We start from the raw sequence: 21626 nt of genomic DNA, 5'->3' as shown, positions 1-21626 counted from the left end.
ACGGTGGTGTGAATTCTTCTGGACGCCGAGGAAGAGCACTGGGTGCAGTGCTAACGAAGTCCTCTCCCTGTGGGCAGTGTCAGGTTTAGGGGTGGCCTCTGAGGTCAAGGACACTGAAAGGAGCCATCTTGGCTCTGCCCACATTCTGTCACCACGTACGATGAGTGCCAGGTGTAGGGTGGCTGGAGAGCTGGCATCTACTTCTCCACTGTCTGCTCACGCCCAGCACAGCTGCAGGGTGGGTAGGTGGCCACTCTCGACTGGCACTGGCTTCATTGCCCAGGCCCTACACTCCAAACCATATGCATGACCCACTGGTTTAATAAGTGGCTGTTTTGCCAAAACAAGGATGGGGTTATCTAGCAAAGGGGCTGTCTCCTCAGGAAAATCTACATTACCTCAGATTCCTCATTCCTCCCACTCATAGAGCTTAGCTGGAGTTTGGTTCAATGAGGAGGTATCAACTGGCATTAGACTAAGAACTGAGCCCAAGTCTGGCCCTGCTAATTCTCCCATGGCGTTTGCCTTTCTATCCCGATATGGAGCAGGGACTGTGGCAGCTGGGGTGAAGGGATGCTGTGAGGAAAGATTTCTTGTACAAACCAAACATCTCTCCTGTCCTTGCCACACAGTATGCCTTACACATAATGTTCTCATTCTGTAACTGTAGCTTTCGCTGGCTTAAGCCAATGGAATTTCATGGTGCAGGAAAGAATACCAACTCATACCTAGGTTACACAGGTAAATGAGATTACTATATTCTCCTCAAAGTTATCAAACTTCATGTGGAGTTGTAGTCCCAGAAATAAGCTCAGTAGGAGGCATCCCTGAAAGGGTTTAGCACGGGTTTAAGTGACAGTGTGACAGTGCAACCATGCAAACAAACACATCTAAGCACAAAACCACAAGTGTGTGACCCAGAAGGAGAAAGTGACAACGTGTGACTTCTGATCACGCTTTTGACAAAGGTGTGAGATACAAGCACAGAGCAGAGCAGACCTCTCCCGAGCCCCTGGGTCACAGTTACTGGGACACCCTCATGTCACATGTGCCTGCTCTGCTGTTTCTGAAGTAAATAAGCAAGGTTTTAGCTTATGTTGGGCACTTTCCTGATAAGACAGTGAGCACACTCTTTAAGATGAAGAGCACTATGCAGAAAACTGAACTGTGCCTTAATCTATGGCTCCCACACGGAATGCTTCAGTGTCTTAACATAGACCACATAGGTCAATAACATAGGTCACTTCAAAGGACCTTCTTTTGAAAATAGACTGAGACCTCTAAGGCAGGAGATTCTAGGAAGGCCTGTGGCTGGGGTTTCCAGGTTTCCCAGACACAGTCTGAGGCATCACCATTATCTGGCCTAGCAAAGACAGGCCAAAGAAGAGTGAGACAGACAGAGCGGCCCTACCTAACAGCCACTGGTGCCTGGTGAGTTTTCTCATCATCTAACAAAGCCAGCATTTATGGAGTCTACTTGCATTGTCTCTATTCTCAGGTAAACTTTTGGAGAGCATTATCTATCACACATCTGTATACACTAAGGACCAGGACACACTTGATCAAGGTGCTGCTAGGATGTAAAAGCTAGTTCAAGTCAAATGCAAAAAGTCTATGAGACTTCATTATACTACCAGCCTGCGGCCACGAGGGCCCAGGCTGTTCTGAGTGGTGCCCAGGGCCGCTGGCCTCAGCTGGCTCCTCCTGCAGGCCTCTGGGGGGTGTGTGGCAGAGGGAGGTCACATTCTTTCACCTTCAGTGGCCTAGACATGGTACCCATCTGCTCTAGCTGCTTCTGTAGTCATGTAGCTGTTGAAGTCTGTGATTAGAACCCAGAGCTATGGCTTCTGAAAAGTTTTCAGCAAGCCTTTCTGCTTCCCACCCAAAATGCTTACAACTTCAGTTACTATATTACAGACTTGGAAAGTGAAGAATAGTAAATGTAAGAATGTCTTTGGAAATTGATCCATGGAACATTTCATGGGAAATAATGATTTTCCTCCCACTGAGAGTACCATAATTTAAATTAACACCATAGAAATTAGTAAATTAGGCTAATTTTCTCTAGGATATAATACTTCCTATAAAGTAAACATTTCCATGGCTAGTGCTTGGCCATACTGAATACTGTAACTATCATGCAGTCTGTAAAGTCATAAGAAATAAATGTAAAAAAAAAAAAAAACCAAAAGCAATGCCAAACCAAAACTAAGGTTCCCATCCTGACCTATTCAGTGTCCCAGAGAAAAAGGGGCCTTGAAGGATGACTGCAGGGTGTGCAGAGTGAGGCCCACTTAGGGAACTCAGCTGTCTCCAGCCCCTGCTAGTGCTCATGACCCCCCTAATGCTGCACTTCTGCTGTCTGCTTGTGAGGCAAATGAAACATGGGCCTTGTCTTCTGGTGAACACAGAGGAGGCCTAGCAAGACCAGGCCGAAGAAGAGTGAGAGACAGAGGCAGAGAAGCCCTATGCCCTAACCCTGAGGGATGAGGGGAGACCAAAAAGGACAAGCCAGGGGACACAGTGCAGGACATAGCCTGTGTGTTACAGCACGGAGAACATGGGGTCATCGTACCCCAGCCAGGCTACAGTGTCCTGACCGTGTGGTAATACTGCAGTGATGTTCTGAGGGCAGCTAATAATAATACATCCAAGTCTTAAGCGCTATCTATCCTGTGCCGAGGGAACGCAGCAGCCTCTCAGAAGGCCAGGGAGAAAGAAGAAGGCTGACCTTACCAATAACAACATAACAAACAAACTAACGCACCCTATCCCACCCCACCCCACCCAAGAGCCTCAACAATGCAGCAGGATTTGAAACCTCAATGGTGGTTTCTCCAGAGCACCCACCTTAGACAGAGGTTTGGGCCCAGGGAGTCAGAACACAGCTGAAGGAGGAAATGCTTCCAGGTTTTCAGGGCACCGAGGCAGGGAATGTCTGTCATTACTGAGTGCTGTTCCTGAGGCCACATGCACAGAAGATATTGAAATGTGATCCTGCTCAAATTAGACACTGGCTGTCTTTAGGGAAGGAGGGTCAGTTGCTCCCTCATCTGCCATCTCCTTTGTGGTATTAGTAGATGGTATGAGAAACGAACACAGCAGGTAAATAAGCACACATTCTGTTAAATTCCCCTGCCTCTCCAGATGGACTGAGAACTACCATCTACATCACATTACATTTAAAATACGTGTCCCTATCAAGCAATCCCAATGTGCTGTCACTGAAGTATTAAGCTCTGAATACCCAAGGCACAAATCGCATAACAAATGACTCCCATGAAGAAGTATGGAGAGGGTCCTGATCCTGGAAAGGATTGATCTAGCGTTGGAAGGGAATATAAGGACCGAGAAAAAGGAGGGGGGTGATTGGAGAATGGGTGGAGAGAAGAAGGTTTATGGGACATATGGGGAGGGGGGATCTGGGAAAGGGGAAATCATTTGGAATGTAAACAAAGAATATAGAAAATAAAAATATTTTAAAAAATGCAAACCAATGGATGAAATGTAAGATGAGGTAGGTCTCCTCCTCTGAAGAAGCCTGCAGTCAGTGATGGGTGACCTGTCTCCCCTGAGGTCACCTGACACGGCTGACCTGCCTGGTCTTTATACAGTGTCAGCCTGGCTTTACAACTGGGAGGGAGGTGCTTTAAAGGCACCCCAGGCCCAGTGAGCTCCTCCAGCTCTGGTCACAAATGAGCCTGAGTTATATGGAAACTCAGTCAGGATTCTTAGCTCCTCTCACAGGAAGTTAAGGGATGCTTCCTCTCTAAGTAATGAATTGTGGAGAATACTTAAAAACTCTTGCACTGAATGCAGTATCTAAGGAAAACACAACCTAGCTTCACTGTTCCTTCAATTTTCTCCATTACCAACTTTACTTCTACTTCTCAAAACATTCATTTTAATCACGGCTTAGTGGGGAAACAATTACCTGCCAGTCTCCCAGCTTATGAGAAGGTCAAGCAAGAATGAAGCTGCAGGATTAACTAATTCAGAGTTCTGCATGCAATGTGTCTATTCTGAATGTTATAGCACATATCACTAGGAAAACGGTTTTATTTTCCAGGGATGAAATAAATTATAATAAATTATTCATTTCAATGGCAGAGACGCACGGGAGAGCAACAGCAGGAACATTGACTGCACTGCAAGTCTCATCCCTGAATCTTCATTAGCCATCGGAAACTTTTACACACAGTAAATCATATTTCAAGTGGCTGCAGATCTCATAGACCAGCTCGCCACGTTAAAATAAACCAGAAGACCTGGGGTGCTGGAGGCTGCAGGGCTGGCCAGTTAACACTATTTGGGTCTCTCTCTCTCTCTTAAACACACACATACACACACACCTACCTTGCCAACACCAAACAGCATTTGATTGATATCATGTTAAAATTAAGCGTTTCCAGCCAAAACCACCATCTGCATTTCCTGTAGATAGGAATGTTAAGAACTGTGCTCTGCAATGTCACTCCCCCTAGTTTTCCTTCAAGTGACACTTGTCTAGCTCACAGTAGCACCTGAATGACTCACATGGAGCCGTATCTGAGAACTTCTAGAGGCCTACAGCAGCCTCTGATCAGAGGTATCTGTGGTATCATGAGAGTCTAGTGAAGACTCCTGCGTTGAATGCCTACAGAGCCAGCCTATCTGCGCTGGACAGGTGCAGCGGAGCACTAACAGCTGCACACAGCTGCATGCAGGAACAGGGACGTGCTAGCGAGGAAATGATAAAAGGTCCAGGACAGCAAGTGCTTAGCATGTCTGAAGGATGAACAACAGCCTTGTGTGGAAGGCTCTGGGGTGGCACAAAGCAGAGCTAGGGTGAGGAGCAGACCCTCACCAGGGCCAGGCTACATGAGATCTTTTATGTATGCTAAATGCAGATGGGCGTTTGGGCTAGTACTACGAAGAGTAGCCTGCTCAGGATCATAATGTTACCTGTGTGTAAATGATTTCAGAGCCAAACACTTGGTGGTAGATAACCAATTGGGGGGGGGCGGGGCAGCTGTTCCCTGAGGGAGACTATGTCATCTGCTCCCAGCATCTCTTAGTTGCTTGTAGGTCTTTGTCTACCATTGTCTTACCCTGTAAGATTTGACTTTTCATGTTAGCATGTGTACTGCTGTCATCCTGCATCTCCTAGAAATGTTAAGGAAGTTGAGTGCATGTGCAACATGGCTACCTAAATAGGACATGAGCAAGGAGGGTTTTATTTATAATTGTCATGGAATGCTCTGAGAGGCTAAGGGCTGGGAACTCTTTCTCCCGCAGTAAATGCATGGGCCCAATGCACGAGAGAAACCCGGAGTGCTGAGCCTGCTTCGTAGGTTTACTTCACGTTTGCTGATACAGACCTCGACCAGGTCCTGGGGACAGAGGTGAGCAAGCCAGTGTCAGCTCTCAAAGAGCGTGCAGCCAGGAGGCTTGAGAGGCCAGAGGCCTCCCAGCGGGGCCAGGGTCTGGGTGGGACAGGCGGAGGAGGCTTCAGAGAGGGGGCATTTGAAGGAGCAGTTTGACTTTGTTGTCAGGAGAGAGGGGTGAGATTGCCAAGGTGCACAGCAGTGTTGGGCACTGACAGTTGTCTGCAGGACTGTGCGGGAGTGTGGAGAGGCTGCTCAGCGAATCTTGTTGAAGGCCTAGTGATATTTGCAAGAGAAAGTAGCTTTTTATCCTGTACGAAATGAATGTCATTACAGGACAATAATCTCTCTGGCCGTGGTGGAGTATGAACCACTGACAACCATTCCTCTACGGGACCGCAGCCCGCGGGACATCTGGGCTATTTCTCCCAAGCAGCAGCAGTTTCTTCCTATTCTGAGGCGGAGAGGCCACAGGCAGAAGGTCACTTGCTTGACTGCTGTGCCCCAGTTAGGCCATGCTCATCACCTGCTACCTCGCTGGCTCTGCTGCTGTACACCGAGGAAGGGCACTGACATTATTTCCCTTGGCCCACAGCACATAACCTAATAGTGTCCCTTGTCAGGAATGGTTTTTCTTGTCAGGAAGCTTTTTATTGATGTTCAACCTTCATCTTGCCTTTCTTAATATTATCCCATTATGCCAATACTCCATTGTGCCATGCTAAGTAATTCCCTTTCCTCCTGGCATTTACATCTTCCAAGTATTTATAGACTTATCAAATGCCCCATTTAGTTGTCACTTAGGCAAGCTATACATATTTAGCTTCTTTAATCTGGCCCCATAAGCCAGCCCTTCCATTCTCCTAAATCACTTGAGTTACTTCCCTCCAGATTTCTGTCAATTTGTCTCCTGCTTCTCTCTAATGCAGGGGAACTCAGGAGAGCAATGCGGGGCGGGCTGGGGAGGGAAGGCTTTCTTCCTCTGTGGGATAAGAGCACATTATGCACCTGGAATGGAACTTCTAGAGTTTCTAAAACAGGCTGGGCCTCTGCAGGGATGATGGCTCCTTCGTCTCTACAAGGCGATCACCTGCACACGTCAGCACTACTTAACTCCTAGCTCTTTAGCACACATGTAATGCCTGCTGTATACCAGGTGTTGTTCTGCAGGATTTTCCTTCTTTCCCCTTTCTTTTTTTCCCCCACACTTAGTTACTGCACTTAGTTACTGTTCAAAGAATCACTGGCCTCTATGTGTGAATACATCTGGTACAGAGCTGAGTAAAATGTGGTCTTGTATTAATTAGCTTCCTATCACTGTGACCAAACTGCTCTGACACAAACAACTTAAAGGAACAATGATTTATTTTGGCTCATGGCTCCAGGGGGCTCAGTTCATGGTGTCTTGGCTTCAGGCCCTGGGCAGAACACCATGTGGTTCAGGAGGTTTCTATCTTAAGGTGATCAGGAAACAGAGACGGGGACAGGCCAGGTGTAAGACATATCCAAGGACCACTTGTGACCTATTTTCCTGCAGCTACATTTCTTAGAACCCCTAAAATAGTGCTGCCATCTGGGAATAAGCAATGAGCACACTGGCCCTGTGGAGGCCATTTCAGAGTCAACCATAACAGGTCTTAAGGAGCTCATGTATTTATTAATCTCTCATTGTCCACCCATCAAGCTGTTCCTTCTAATCTTGGAGAAGTCATCCTGAATGCACTTAGCTCTAATTGCTGCTGAGTGGAGCTGCTGTGTCCCATCTGAACTGAGAGGCCACATTAAGTATGGGCATTAACAGAGAGCACTTGCTTTTGGTGCTCCTTATGGTCATCTACCTTGAGGCCCAAGCCACTTCTCTTCAAGCATGGCACTTTCTATTGCTACCTTTCATGGTAGTGTGCTATTTTACATTCCCGGCACACAGGACCACCAGGAAGTGTATGCAGAGGTGTTTTACTTGTCTCTGGTCCCAATGTACAGGTGATGGAAGATGTTGAGGGAACAATGGAACGAGACACTCTAAGTCTTGGGGAGTCTAGGCCATGAGTGGCTCAGCCAACTGGTCCTAGAAGCCAATTCAACTATGCTAGAAATCCTCCTCTGTAGGATGGTGTGGTGTGATCCTACAGGACACACGGCATCTAAGTCTTTACTAAGTACAGCATTTTCAAAGCAAAGGCTTTACATGAAGATGGAATTTCAGGAGTCCAAGCCCATATGCTATATTCCATAAGCATGACAAGGCATACAGAACTCATGGGCTTTTGACCATGGGTTCTGATGGTTGGTTGCATGAGTACATGGGACAGGCTTAAGTAATGACGGGCGACCAGCCTGCAGACAAACAAGGCTTCCTTTACACTCTGTAGGAACGTGGTTCCATCAACAACTGCTGGTGGTTGAACTGCCTCAGAGTTAACAGGAAAATGGACAGGAAAGTTAGCTTCACATTCTTACCATAGGGATGTGCTTCAGGAGTTACAGAAAAGCCTGCAAGTGTCTGAAAAGCAGTAATCTCTACATAACCAGGAATGTGATACCAACACAGGGCAAGCTCTCATTGCCCACAACGCTGCCATGGTTCAAGAAACCCCAAGGTTTCTCATTCCTTTCCACAGTGCCTCTCAGAGGAGGAAAGGCAGGAGAAGTCTTTCCTGGCTCCCTTGGACATGGGTGGATGGGTAAGAAAGCACAATGGGAATGAATGGTAGATTAAGGTCCCAGGAAGCTCTTGTCTGGTCAAATTGAGTGAGCTCTAGGGACTAGCACTCCTAGCTCTTATCTAGACCATCAGTCTGAGACCCACTATTTTAATGACACACCCAATGAAAGCGACTTTTGAAGAAAAGGGGTTTACTTAGCTTATAGTTTTGCAGGTTTTCAGCCCTAGACTGGATTCTACTGGTTTGCCTCTGGTGAGAACCTGATGGCTAATGGTACCACTTAGTAGGCACACACAGAGGAGGGAAGCACATCTTAAGCCAGAAAGCAGGGTGGAGGGCCAGGCTTTTGCGGTAATCTCTCCCTTTCTTTCAGTATTGCCACCCTGGGCACTGAGTTTCTAATCACAGGAACCCATGTGGGGACACAAGCATCAGACCACGGTATCAGGCTCCACCATCACTGGCCGTGCAACTTTCAGCAAGTTATTTCAACTCTGAGTCTCTGCACATTTCCTCCACTAGTTCACTCTTTGTTTGTTTGTTTTTTTTTAGATTTATTTTATTTAATATATGTGATAGTACACTGTGGTTGTTTTCAGACACACCAGAAGAGGGCACTGGATCCTATTACAGATGGTTGTGAGCCACCATGTGGTTGCTGGGAACTGAACTTAGGGCCTCTAGAAGAGCAGTCAGTGCTCTTAACCACTGAGCCATCTCTCCAGCCCCTACGAGTTTACTCTTGATGTACCAATCCCCCACCCCCACCCCACTATTTTTTGTTTTGTTTTGTTATTTTGAGACAGGCTTTCTCTATTTAGTAGTCCTGCCTGTCCTAGAACTCACTCTGTAGACCAGACTGGCCATGAACTCAGAGATCCACCTGTCTCTGCCTCCCAAGTGTTGGCATTAAAGGTGTGCACCACCACTGCCTGGCTGGTATATGAATATTTTCATGTTTAAAGAATCCACTCCCATTACTGCTGTTATGAGAGTTACAGTAGATTTCAGGTATGATGGTACTATCTTAGTGAGTAGAGTTATGGTATTTATTTTCATTCTTGCCACTACAAGGTGATACCTAAAATATAGGGGAGGGATAAGGAAAGACAGGCGTTGTTTTGGGCCAATAATCAAACCTATCCTTCTCAGTCCAGTGAATGTGACTTTGAGAATGCATATCACAGAAAAACTCTAAAAGTACAAAGCACACCGACAACATGCCTGCAGACCTTATAAATCTGCTTGATGTTACACACTTGAAATGAAATGATCTTCTAAGAGAAGTCTTAGGCTAAGACACACATTGGAAGAGTATGTTTATAAATAGCAGGTGATTTCTCAAGGGCAAACCTAGGTTAATGGTAGCTATGCCTCAAACATGAAGCCAAATTCTGTTGACTATCTTGTGTTAAGTGAGTCTACATTCATTTACTTATTGGGTCCTCAAAGCTCTCTATCTAAGTCAAGAAACTTTAATATGTGAGGATCTTAGGTCTACCATGTGTTGTTTCCTGACTAGGCAAAAAAGCCAGGGCTCTCTAGACAAGACTCTCCTGGCAGTCTTCTCCATCTCTGTTCTCCCACCACAGCTGTTTGGTCTTTCCTCTGAGAATCTCTTAGGGCACCTGCCTCCTCCTCTCCTTGTAGACCAGCTGCCTCTCTAAGCATACAGCAAGGAATGAATGCTTTGCCTTTTGAGTATTTAAATGCTCAGCTTATGTGAGACTTGAAGGTTGACCATCATCCCAGTGCCAGCTTCTAAGTCTGTGAAGGAAGAACAGGGGATGAGGCTCAGTAGTAGAGAAACTGCCTAGCATGCATGAGGTTCTGGGCTTGATCCTAGCAATGCAAACAAATCAACAAATCAACCCAATAAAGATGTTAAGTAACTCAGGTTGGGTCAAGCATCAACATCATCTTTAATCCCAGCCCTCAAGAGGTAGAGGCAGACGCAGAGGCAAAGGCAGGTGAATCTCTTGAGTTTGAGGCCAGCTTGGTCTACAGAGTGAGCTCCAGGTCAGTCAGGGCCATAGAGAAACACCATCTTGAACCATGCAACCCCCAAAGATAAAGAACTCCTCTTCAGCTCAGGCCAGGACTTGTGCTGTGCATTTCTAGGGGAGAGTACAAGCTCTGCTGCTTCTAATTCACACTAACTTCTTGAGTCTTAATGGTAAAATTTAGACTATAAAATGGTTATTCAAGTATTTCAGAGTTAAGAGGTTTTAATTGAAATGGGCACAAGCACACATTTTAATACACATATATACCCAGTGACTTTTTGGGTCCCAGAGAACACAGGGCTCTGCAGGATGGTAACAGGGCCAGTCAGATCTTCAAGCAGAGGCTCTACCGTGGGAGATGGATGGGGAGTAGCTAGTGATTTTCTGTGTGACCTCTGTATTTCAGAGTGCATAAAGACTTGGTGCAGTGTTCTGTGTGAAATATGCATGAATGCTGCTCCTACCACGAAACCCACATGTTCTCCACTGTGCTCTCACTTTACGAGAAACCTTAAAAACAAACAACGGGGATGAAAAATCACTGTCAAGCAACAGACAAAGCCATCCCGTTTGAAGAGTTTGTTTAAAACCTTGCCAGAGTTTGTGTCAGCACTTAACCTATGGAAAATCTCTATAGTGACTTATTTTTTGCAGAGGCTTTAAAAAAGGATACAGTCACTGAATTCTTTCTATTTTTTAATTTACACAGATAGCCAATTACACTCATCACTATCAATGAAGAGGCTAAAAACCATCTTACTTGCCAGAACGGGGGGAGAGGCTATTACAGAGCATGCCTAATTATCATCAGTCTAAGTCTGTATAAAGCTGTGCATTTCCCATTACAAAATGCTCTCTCTCTGCCTTCTATGAGTGTGAGAAAAAGGAGTACACTTCCAACAGCTCCTTCACTATTCTGAGAACATTTGCTGCAGACCGGTAGCAGAACTGACTGTGCTAAACTGTAGATAAAAGAATGATGACAGATTGCAGTCACTTTAATTCATAAAGAAAGCATTTGGAGCCCCTGGGAATGTCAAAGCCAGCCACTGGCACCCAGTGACTCCATGCTAAGACACAAGAGACATCATCTTTCTCAGTTTAAAGACAAAGGCTAATGGCTGGCTTGTTTATTCCAATTTCTTCTTTATGAAGAGCTGACTGGTTTCCTTCCTTCCTACTTCCTTCCTTCCCTTTTTCTTCTTTTAAAGATTCTTGGAAAGCATAATTCTCCTATTCTATAAACATACAAACAAAATTGTAAAATGACATCATTCTATTTTCATTTAATTACTTCTGAAATGCTTTCTATTTAATATTCATTACTCAAAAGCTAATTTAAAAGAGAAAGAGATGTGACTTATTCAAAAAGATGTACTGTCATTCACAGCAATAGTTATCTAATATACAGAAGTTAATAAAGCAGATTAATCTACAAGTCCCTTTAAGCCATTCTTGAGTTTTGAACAACTGCCTCTTTGACCTTTCACCTTCATGCTGTGCACCAGTAGCAGGTGCCAGCTGTACAGAAATTATGGCTGCTGTGTTTGGAAGCAAAATCTTTTCTTACTTTGCTTCTGACCAGCAGCTGACCCTGTAGGAGTGATTGTTTCTGGTGCCGGCCTAAAGGCTACATAAACCAGTAGCAGATAAACAAAAGGCTACATAGACCAGCTGCCTTGCCTAAGGGGGCCATCCTGGGCTGACACCTCGCTCCTTCTCTAGCATCCCAAATTGCTCCTTGTTTGCTTCCACCGTGCATTTCATCCTTGTTATTTGGTGTGAGGGGTAAGGGTAAGAGACCCCTCCCTTCTGAACTTGACTTTTGAGTATTCCATGTCAAACTGTGCCATTATAATGCTAATATAGGCCTGATTTAGCAACTTTAATAAGAGGCTAAACCCTCTTGTAATTAGATAATAAAATTTTATTATGTATTTTAATATTAAAAGTCTTAAAATCAGACTCTTCAAATCATATACTGGTACAAAACTAAGGCACTTCAATATCATTTCCTCAGAAAACAAGAACCTGCAAACACACCGTGGCTTATTTTTCATTCTCTGAAATGTAAACATGGAATTCCTATGTGGTGGCAGGAAAGCTCCAACACTCTTAATTATGTGCAGGGAAGAGTGGATCTGTTTGTGTATGAAGCACAACTGTACCATTTCCAGCAACAGCATGAGGTGGTTTTGACAGTTATTTTGTGGATACAAATTACACAAGTATAAAAACAATCCCCATAATGATTAAATGCAGTTATGTACATAGGAGAATACCAGTGCAAATGGTAACATATTTAAATGGTTTTCCTTCATTAAAAAAATTATATATGATATTAAACCATCAATCACTGCGGAGGCACAGGAGTTTAAATGTACTGTCAGTGGCTGAAATAAATGACTTGGAGACTGGATTCTGGCTCGCTCAATATGGTCTCTTTGCTGTTGCTTAGTCACCCAACTCTCTACTGGCTTAGGCTACATCTGGTGGACTCCATTCCTTTCAATTAATAAGGCGAGTTATGCTATCAATGGACTGTATCCTTCCACTGTGCTTAGAGGTGAGAAAGCACAGTCTCATGGGTGGGGCCTCTCTGCTCTGTTAACTTGAACAATATTGGCAATGTTCCTTCCTTCCCTGACCCATGTGTAGACTTGGCATTTCCCCTGCAGTTTCAGAAGGGCTATTTTATATTGAGGTAAATCTTGGCATTACCATTTGGCTTATTCAAATTACTATTTGGTAGTATACAATCATTATAGACTTACAGTTAAAATCATGCCTACAGACTGTGATTTGGAAAACTAATATTTTGAGTATTTCCTTTACAGATGTCCATGGAACCACTGTAAAGAATCAGGCTGTGCTGAGGCCTGAACAAGTGTCAAGATGTACGAGATCTTTGAGAGGAAGGAAGCACACCATAAAAGCGACTGTTATAGTTACATTAATATGATGACATCTATATTGCAACTTAATAGTTACCCAACAAGAAGGACTAACAACAAAAATCAAAGTAGCAGACATACTTAAGAAAAAGATTAAAAGATTTTTCTTCTAAAAAATGATTTGTTCTAAAGGAACTGATAGTTCTATAATATTACAGGTAAAATTCAATAAAAATTTCTAGTGTTTACTTTTAAAATTCTATCTATCTATCTATCTATCTATCTATCTATCTATCTATCTCTCATCCATCCATCCATCCATCCATCCATCCATCCATCCATCCATCCATCCATCCATCCATCCATTGACCTGTGTACACGTGCACACCATCTTACATACATGAGGACAAGAGGACAATCTGTAGAAGCTTGTTCTTTTCTTCTAGCACGTGAATCCCTGGGATCAAAGAACAGCCATGGTGGTAAGGCCCTTACCCCTGACCATCTCACAGGCTCTCAGTCTTCTATTTTTAAAAATTAAAACATGACCTTTACCATCTTGTCTTTGGTGGCAATACTTGAAATATTTTGTGTGTGTGTCTGCATACATGTGCAAAAGTCAGAGGCCAACCTTGGTTGTTATTATCTGGGTGTTAAACAGCCTGCTTTTTGAGATAGAGTCTCTCAATGTCTTGAAACCAGCCAACTAGGCTAGGCTGGCTAAAAAGTAAACCCCAGGGACCTGTCTTTGTCCAGTGCTGGGGTTACAAGCATGAGGCAAGACAAGCACTTTATTGACTGAGCCTTCTCTCCATCCAGAGTTCTTCATTTGTAAAAGCTTTATTCCCTCTTGGGTTTAAATAATTATTGTATTATTTTATGTACATGGGTGTTTTGCCTGCATATATTTCTGTATACCATGTATATGCAATGTCCATAGAGGCCAGGAGAGCCTCTGGAACTGGAGTTACAGACTGTTGTGATTGTGAGCTGCCTTGTAGATGCTAGAACTTAAAGTCAGGAGCTCTGGATGAGCAGCCTTGCTCTTAAACCCTGAGGCACTTCTCCAGCCTCCCTCTTAGACTTTTATTGCCTTGTTGCTGTTACTTAGATGTTTTGGTTTAGACCTGGACTTCTTATGCATTTTAACTTTATTCTTAGTAGTTAGATCTCTCTCCTCCCTTTCCCGGCCCCCTTCCCCCCCCCATAGAGACAGATAAAGAACACTCTTGATTTTTGCACCAAACAAATCTGGTGATAAAAAAAAAAAACAAAATAGGATAAGGAAAACCAAAATAACCATATTAAAAAAGAACAAATCAAAAGTGCTTCAAAATTATGAAAAAAAATCATATTACAACGTCGTCTGAGGTAGTGCTATGGGACTGAGCATGAAGAGCGTGCGCTCCACACTGGAAGGCTTGGCTCTACCCCTCCTTATAGTCAGACTGTACAGACAGGAAACTGAGAACCACACTCACACACACGGCCTGCTGACTGTTCTGATGTTTTGTTTTTCACTGTTTTGTTTTTAATTAGTAGTCAGTGGCCAATACTAAGAAACACACATCTCTGTGTTGCTTTAGGACAAATTCCAATGTGTCTGGCAAGTCAATGGTTAGCTAGTTTTTGGAGATGTGATGGGGCCAACCCCTTTAGAGGGTATGTGCTACTAATTGTGATTTCTTTCCTGTCTATATTAATATCTGTGGCTTGGCTTGACAGGAACCCTAGCTGGTGATGCTTGGTGTGACGGTTAATCTTGGTTGTCAACCTGGCTACATCTGGAATCAGCTGAAACCCAAACATGTGGACAAAAATGTGAGGGAGTTTTCTTGATTGGATCATTTGAGGTGGGAAGACCGGCCATAGATATGGGCCACAATTTCTGGCGGCAGCCTGTATAAAAGGACGTGGAGGAAGGCAGCTTTTCATTCTGCCTGCTGGCCCCCACTCTCACTGGAATTCTCACCCATCCCGCTAAGGCATTCCTTCTTTGGTGTTCCAACATATACTGCAGACAAGCTGAGCCGTAAGTCTGTAGATTGAAAAACTAATGGATTCTGGGCCTTTCTGTAGGAAGACGGGCACTGTTAGACTTCGGACCACCACCACCTCTAAGCCACTAGTAAATCCTCTTTCAATAGACATCGATTAATTGTATCAACTTTGTTCCTCTAGTTCAGTGGTCTCGACCTTCCTAATGCTGGAACCCTTTAATATGGTTCATGTTGTGGTGCTCCCCAGCCACAACCTTCTGTAACTACAGTTCCAGGGGGTCTCATACCCTCTCTTGGTCTCCAGGAGTACCAGGCATGCACAAGTGGTGCACAGAAACAAATGAATGCAAAACGCCTATATGCATACAAATAAAAAAGATTAAGGAAAGAAAAGGAAACTTCAAAAACAACCTTAGAGATATCAGGAAAAGTCACCAAGATCACCGCTCACCACTAGGCAGTACCACTACCAGACTGATTTCTTCAGGAAACGTGCTAAGTTTTACACCTTCCTCACCTACCTACTATTCTCCTATAGAATTACTGAAGGCATTGGGTATATAATAAGGGAGAGGAAGCTCGGCTCTGTCTCAGAGATGAGACTGGGGCCACTGAGCCTTATTTTTGGTCCCTCACCAGCTGGTTGAGACACTCCCTAGTCCCTGGACTCTACCTCTTTAGGCTATTGCCCATCTGCTTTGTCCTAACTGCAGTACACAGTTGGGTTACAGAGATGGCTTGATGGTTAAGAACACTTGCTGCTCTTGCAGAGAACCTGAGTTCTGTTCCAAGCACCAGTGTCAGGCCCAAGGAAGGTTTAGTCCTTCAGTTACAGAATGTAACCATGGGAAATATACTTGACTTTTTCTACCTCAGTTTCTACATCTGTGAAATGCTGATGCTAACAAACCTCACAGAGATACTTGATGACGTCAGAAATCACACACAAAGAACTGAAGGCAATTGGGCGGTGGTGGCACACACCTGTAATCCCAGCACTCTGGGAGGCAGAGGCAGGTGGATTTCTGAGTTTGAGGCCAGCCTGGTCTACAGAGTGAGTTCCGGGACAGCCAGGGCTATACAGAGAAACCCTGTCTCGAAAAAACCAAAAACCAAGCCCCCCCCCAAAAGAACTGAAGGCAGTGTCTGCACATGGGTTTTGCATGGGTCTTATGTTTTGCTAGTATTGTGTTTTTCCTAGAAAGATTACACAGTATATGTATCGGCTTCTAAGGTAACATATATGAGAGCAATTGCCACAAAACCTAAGTCCCTATTTTTCCTCTTTGGATGGACGTTCCTCCAGCCTGTTCCTCCAGTCAACCAACCATGCTTTCAGTAATGGAGTGATAAATCCAGCCATACTAGATGGCTAAGTAGAGGGCAACTTTTTGAAGTTTAAGGATCATGAGAAATGTTTTCATTAGTATTAAAAAATATAGCTAATTACTTTTTAAAGAGTAAAATAAGAAGAAACATGGGTATATTTGATTTGCCTCGATGTTTTCTCCCTGACTCTAGCTAACGAAGTCCACAGGCCAAAGCCTCGCGCCAGTTAACTGTGTGCCGGCACTGTCTCTTACTCAGGGTTAAGGAATGGATTCTCAAGTATGAAAGATGTCTTGTATAGTAGTGTCCAAATGTTGAGCATTATCATTTCAGTCTAAATAGGGAGATGAGAAAAGAGCAGATGACTTCCCTTTCACTATAATTCACTCTGGGACATGTGTCATAAAGAGCACTATACAAAAGCAACTCTCATTGACTGACTGACTGACTGACTGACTGAGGAAAAGGGCCAATGTTCTTTTCGCTCGCGTCCCTACTGAAGTATGATTCTTATGGCTCCTGACAGTTCTTCACAACTTCTAGTTAAATGGCATGCTAGCACACAAATAAATGAATAAGTAAATAGATGATATAAAAAAGAAAAGAAGAAGAGAAAGAAAACCATATTTAGAATTTCTCTGCATTTTATTTAGAACTTCTCTGCATTTTTAGTGGAGCTGACTTGAGCCAAATTGTGAACTAGTCAAGGCTGGGTAAGAGACACCCAAATGTACCTGCTGGAACTCTGCTATGCACCGAATTCAGACATGAGACTATGATTGCCATGTAACTTATCAACATGCTAACCAGCACCACTCAGTGACAGTGACACCACAGGTACTGTTCTTCTCAAGCACAAGGTGCTAACACTTTTAAGGACATTCTGCATCAAGTGCCCTGAAAATTTTAAAATAATTCATCATGTCTCTAAAACAGTCCCTCAATTTTACACTCACCTGATTTGAGCACAGCTATTTGTCTTTTCATATACCTGAATGAATACTGATCTATTGGTTTTGAATGCAAATATTTAGCATGAGTAGTAATGAAATAGAAAAAAAATTCACATACAAATGTTATCTCTAAATTCCTATGCAGTTCACTCACACCTACTGCTAACCAGTGGTGATTAGCAATCTGACTACTGCTACTGCTGGTCTCTTCTTAAGTTTTCAGTTTAAATATACTTGGGGAATTCTTCTCCCCTAACTTCAAACAGGCTAACTTGAATTCATTGACTCTTCACATGTAATAAACTTTAATCCTTCAAAGTTACATCTGTTCACAAACTGTGGAAGATCTGTAGTCACATGACAGGTCATAGTAAACACACTTCCAGGTGAGAGGCACATAAAATGTCTTTCTCCGGTTGCGGCACACAAATGGCCAGGCCTATAAGGTGCAGGCTTCTCTGTGGAAGCTTGAGGAGATCACTTTTGCAGTTTGGAACTGACACTCTCCATGCAATTATGCTTCTAGCCAAATATGTCCAGGGTGGGAGGAAAACAGTTCAAACCAGTAAATAATTGCAGTATCATTGCATCAGTTTAGTTTAAAGAGCTGACAAGCCCTCTCTAAACTCCAGGCACAATTAGTCATTAGGGTCTAGTTTTTCAGCACTGTTAAGCAATTTGTAACCCATTCCTTTTAATAGGGTTAGGCATTACTTAATGACACAGATGCCTTGAAAACTGAGACCTCAGTTACGATGCAGCAACCTTGTTCATTACCTTCTGTGATAGGCAAATCATCTATAAAAACAGCATTTAATGGGCAGCCAATGAATAATCAATGGCTCACTTTTCATCTGAGTGTGAAAATGAGAATAATCTAATACAAGTCCCACTGGTGAGAGTCTGAATCTTGGGTCTGCCACTCTTCAGGGCTGATTTATAAGGTCTTGGAAAGCTGATGTAAACAGATGATCAATGGGCCCATCCCTGCTCATAATAACCCCCAACTGGCCCACTCCCTCTTTTCCAGGTCCATCCCTCCAGGCTATCAGCTCTGTCCAGCTAATTCTTCCCACTGCTCCTGCCTGCTGCTTTTACGCTGGCCATCCGTTCAGTCCAGCAGACTCAGAAGTAATTTTATACGCAGCAGAGAGCGGGTGGAATTGATTTTTCACTCAGTGCTCAGTTCCCATCTGAATAATTATCAATTTTACTGCCTCATAAAGGGAAGAGTCAAAATTTCAAATCAATTCAAAAGAGCTTTTGAGACGACAAAAACTGTGCATAAGAATAGAGGTCAAAGTTGTCAGTGACCTAAGGAGATGATGTCAGATATTACTATACCCAATAGTTGACATCAGAGGCACTCAAGATGATATAACCTAGTGCTAATGCAAATCATATTTATGCTGACTACCAGAGACCAGTCATTAATATTTAAAGTGTTATCTGAAAGCTTACATCCCAAATAAATAGAATGTATTCCACTGCTTAATAAAGATATATCACTACTTAGTCTTGTGCTGTAAAGTGAAGGGTTACCAAGTCTTATTAACACACAGAAATTACTTAAACCAACAAATGCATGGTGATTCTGAGTAAAGAAATACTGGCTGGTCTCTTGCACAGTCATCTTACTTGCTAGCTTGCAGCCTATTGATTTTTGCTAAAATTTTCAACCAACTTAGGCATGCCTGGCCACAGCTGAAGGGACAACACTGCATGATGACTGACTTCGCGCAGGAGTGACTGGGTGGTGGACGTGCCCTTTGTCTTGGTAGGCTGGGCCTGATTTCTAGGATATCCTTGCCAGTGGACTCCCGCCTGTACCTGCACAGTAGTGCCTTGCAGGTGTGGGGGAGAAGTGCATCCTCACCATGACAGGATGTGTGTTTTGCACAGGCATCCGGTTAACTCTGACATGCCCTGACTCAGTGGTGTGAGCTGTGAGGTTGCAAGCTTTGGAACTAAATGGACCTGGGTTCAAATTCCAATTCCATTACTTTCTGGTGAATCCTGAGGTACCCAATATATTGATCTGCAAAACTGGGGACCATGACAGACACATTTCTAGGCGGTTCTGGATTTAAATAAGACTTCTTTCATAGTCTTCCCCTTCTGTGTGAGTTTCTATTATTACTGTGTTAATAGAGCTGGTTGATTAACTTCATCTTTATAAGCCTTGTTTTTGCACTTTGCACACAATAAATGAAACAGATCATTCGATCTTTAAGAGTACCACACAAAGCCAGTCACCACTGTACAGGCTGGAGTCTCACGTGCTCTCCATGGAGAAGGCAGAGGTTCACTAACTTAGAGCAGGCCATCATGAGGATGGCTCATGGAGAAGCTAGAAATCACACTGACCAGATCCTCAATGAATTTGAGTCTGTTCATTTTTTTTTTAAACATTACCAATTAGTTAAATAGTTTTAGGGACATAGCAAATAGTAATGGGCCTGCAGTAATTAGCCTTTGTCTAGGGCTCAAAATATGAATTAATTACACTCTGATCATCTGTCATTGGAAAGCAACTAGTTGGCTGAAACGTCACCACAAATAAGACTTTCCTAATTTCACTTAAATATGAGCAAAGCCATTACTGTAGGAAGGAAGCCTCTTTCGGGACTTCCCACTCTCGTTTCATCATGTTTGTGTGCAGTGATGTCGTGTACGGACTAAGACAACATTGTTCACTAATGACAAGAGTCAGTTGAAGTATTTACTTCTGCAAATCAGACTATTATAGATATACCCATGACAAAAGAAAGCTGAAAGCAGTGATCCAGATATGTCCTAAATTTTGTGGTACTAGAAACATCAATCGTAGTGACGGTATATCTGCAAAATGGCGTTATTCCTTTTTGAATATGTGTGGCATTTCATTTATGTGTGCTGTTTCTCAGATTTGTGGAAGTGAGCTATTTAAAACAATCATAAGCTTAGACTTAGCCTGTGCTAGCCAGTTAGAAACCACAGCTGGAGACAAGGGAACTGCAGCATGATGAATATGAACCAAATGTTGGTACACTGCCTAATGTCTGAGCAGTGCGACTCCCAAATGTCTGCTCAACAACTGCTCCTCACAGTCAGTTGTCTGCAAGGAGCAGGAGCAGCACGGCCATCTCAGCAGCCAGGTCTTCTCTTTGGCAGGTACTGCCCATTGTTCAGGGAGGAGTCTGAGTTCTTCTGCACCACTCTTCTTGCCTCAAAAGAACCAATCTTTCTGAATTATGCAGTGAACTCAACAGACTCAACAGCAATGGGATTTTAATGGGAGGGCAATCCTGAATTCAGCCCATGCACTCTTGACAGTCCAGGAAAACTATCAACAAAAATAATTGCTAAACACTTTGACAAATGCTCATCTAAGTCCAGGGACCAGGTTGGCTTCTGGGAAACATTTTAAGTGAGGTTACCTGCTGCAGAACATCTGGGTTTTGTTGCATAAAATGTAACAGCCTCTGACCAGCCTGCATAGCCTCTCTGCATCGAAGTGGCTTCTTCCCCTCTTTTGCTATGTGCTTGAAGAGATAGGTGACCATGTAGTCTAGACTCGTACAGCAGCTGGAGGAGACGACTGTATCTGCACAGACAATAAAAACAATTCACTCCCATTACTCAACTGTTTGCTCATTCGATACATCATCTCAATTAAAAACTTAGGATTCCAATACATTTTGGTGAAACTAAATCCTCGAGAGAAGGGTTTTGGCTTCTTTCTCACTTTAAGCCTTGTGTCTACTACAGGGTCTTGCATAGAGAAACACTAGCAAGAAAATGATTCCTGGTCTGAACTGGACAGAAGTCCCTGGTTTGGGACTGGAACAACTTGTGTTCACTTTGACTGGTTATCAAGCATCTAGTTCATGAAAAGCACTTCAGGGGAAATAGGTGCAAACTCAAACCCTACCATGGCTTTCCATAAAGGTCACTATAATATAAAATAATATATAAAAGAGTCACACGGTCACATACTGCTTCTGGGAGGTTTTTTTTTTTTGTGTGTGTGTGTGTATGCACATGTATGTGGAGGCTGTACACACACCAGGATGCCAGAGGTTAATGTCTGTTATCTTACTCAATCACTTGCTAACTTAATTTTGGGGCAAGGACTTCTCTCTGAACCCGAAGCTTACTTATTTGATTGGCAAGCCCCAGGGATCTTCCCATCTCCACCTTCCCAAAGCTGGGGTCACAGGACTGTCCTGCCATGCCTGGCTTTTCACAGGGGGAGTTGGGATCTACACTCAGGTCCTTGTATGTGCGTATATGACAAGTGCTTCATGAAGTGACCTCTCCTCCCAGTCCTAACTGCTGCATTTTGAGGGAAAGATCATGCTTTAATGGTGGCTAAAGTGAGTTGGGTAAAGGACATGGCTTGAGCGAGCTTGGAAAGGTTATTTCCATGA

General features: G+C 43.6%; 1 protein-coding gene across 2 annotated transcripts in view; it reads right to left on the bottom strand.

The window, feature by feature from the left end:
- Ranbp17 (RAN binding protein 17) overlaps positions 1 to 21626 on the bottom strand; it is a 308050-nt gene that overhangs the window by 9495 nt on the left and 276929 nt on the right. For both annotated transcript variants that reach the window (XM_052196787.1, XM_052196788.1), the window contains one exon: positions 20634 to 20800. In XM_052196787.1, the coding sequence (XP_052052747.1) occupies positions 20634 to 20800 (167 nt within the window). The remainder of the gene's footprint in view (positions 1 to 20633; positions 20801 to 21626) is intronic.

Source organism: Apodemus sylvaticus, chromosome 10 (genome assembly GCF_947179515.1).
Source record: "Apodemus sylvaticus chromosome 10, mApoSyl1.1, whole genome shotgun sequence".
Lineage (NCBI taxonomy): Eukaryota > Metazoa > Chordata > Mammalia > Rodentia > Muridae > Apodemus > Apodemus sylvaticus.
The sequence above is the reverse complement of the archived record's forward strand: the minus strand, read 5'-3'. Positions and strand labels throughout refer to the sequence as shown.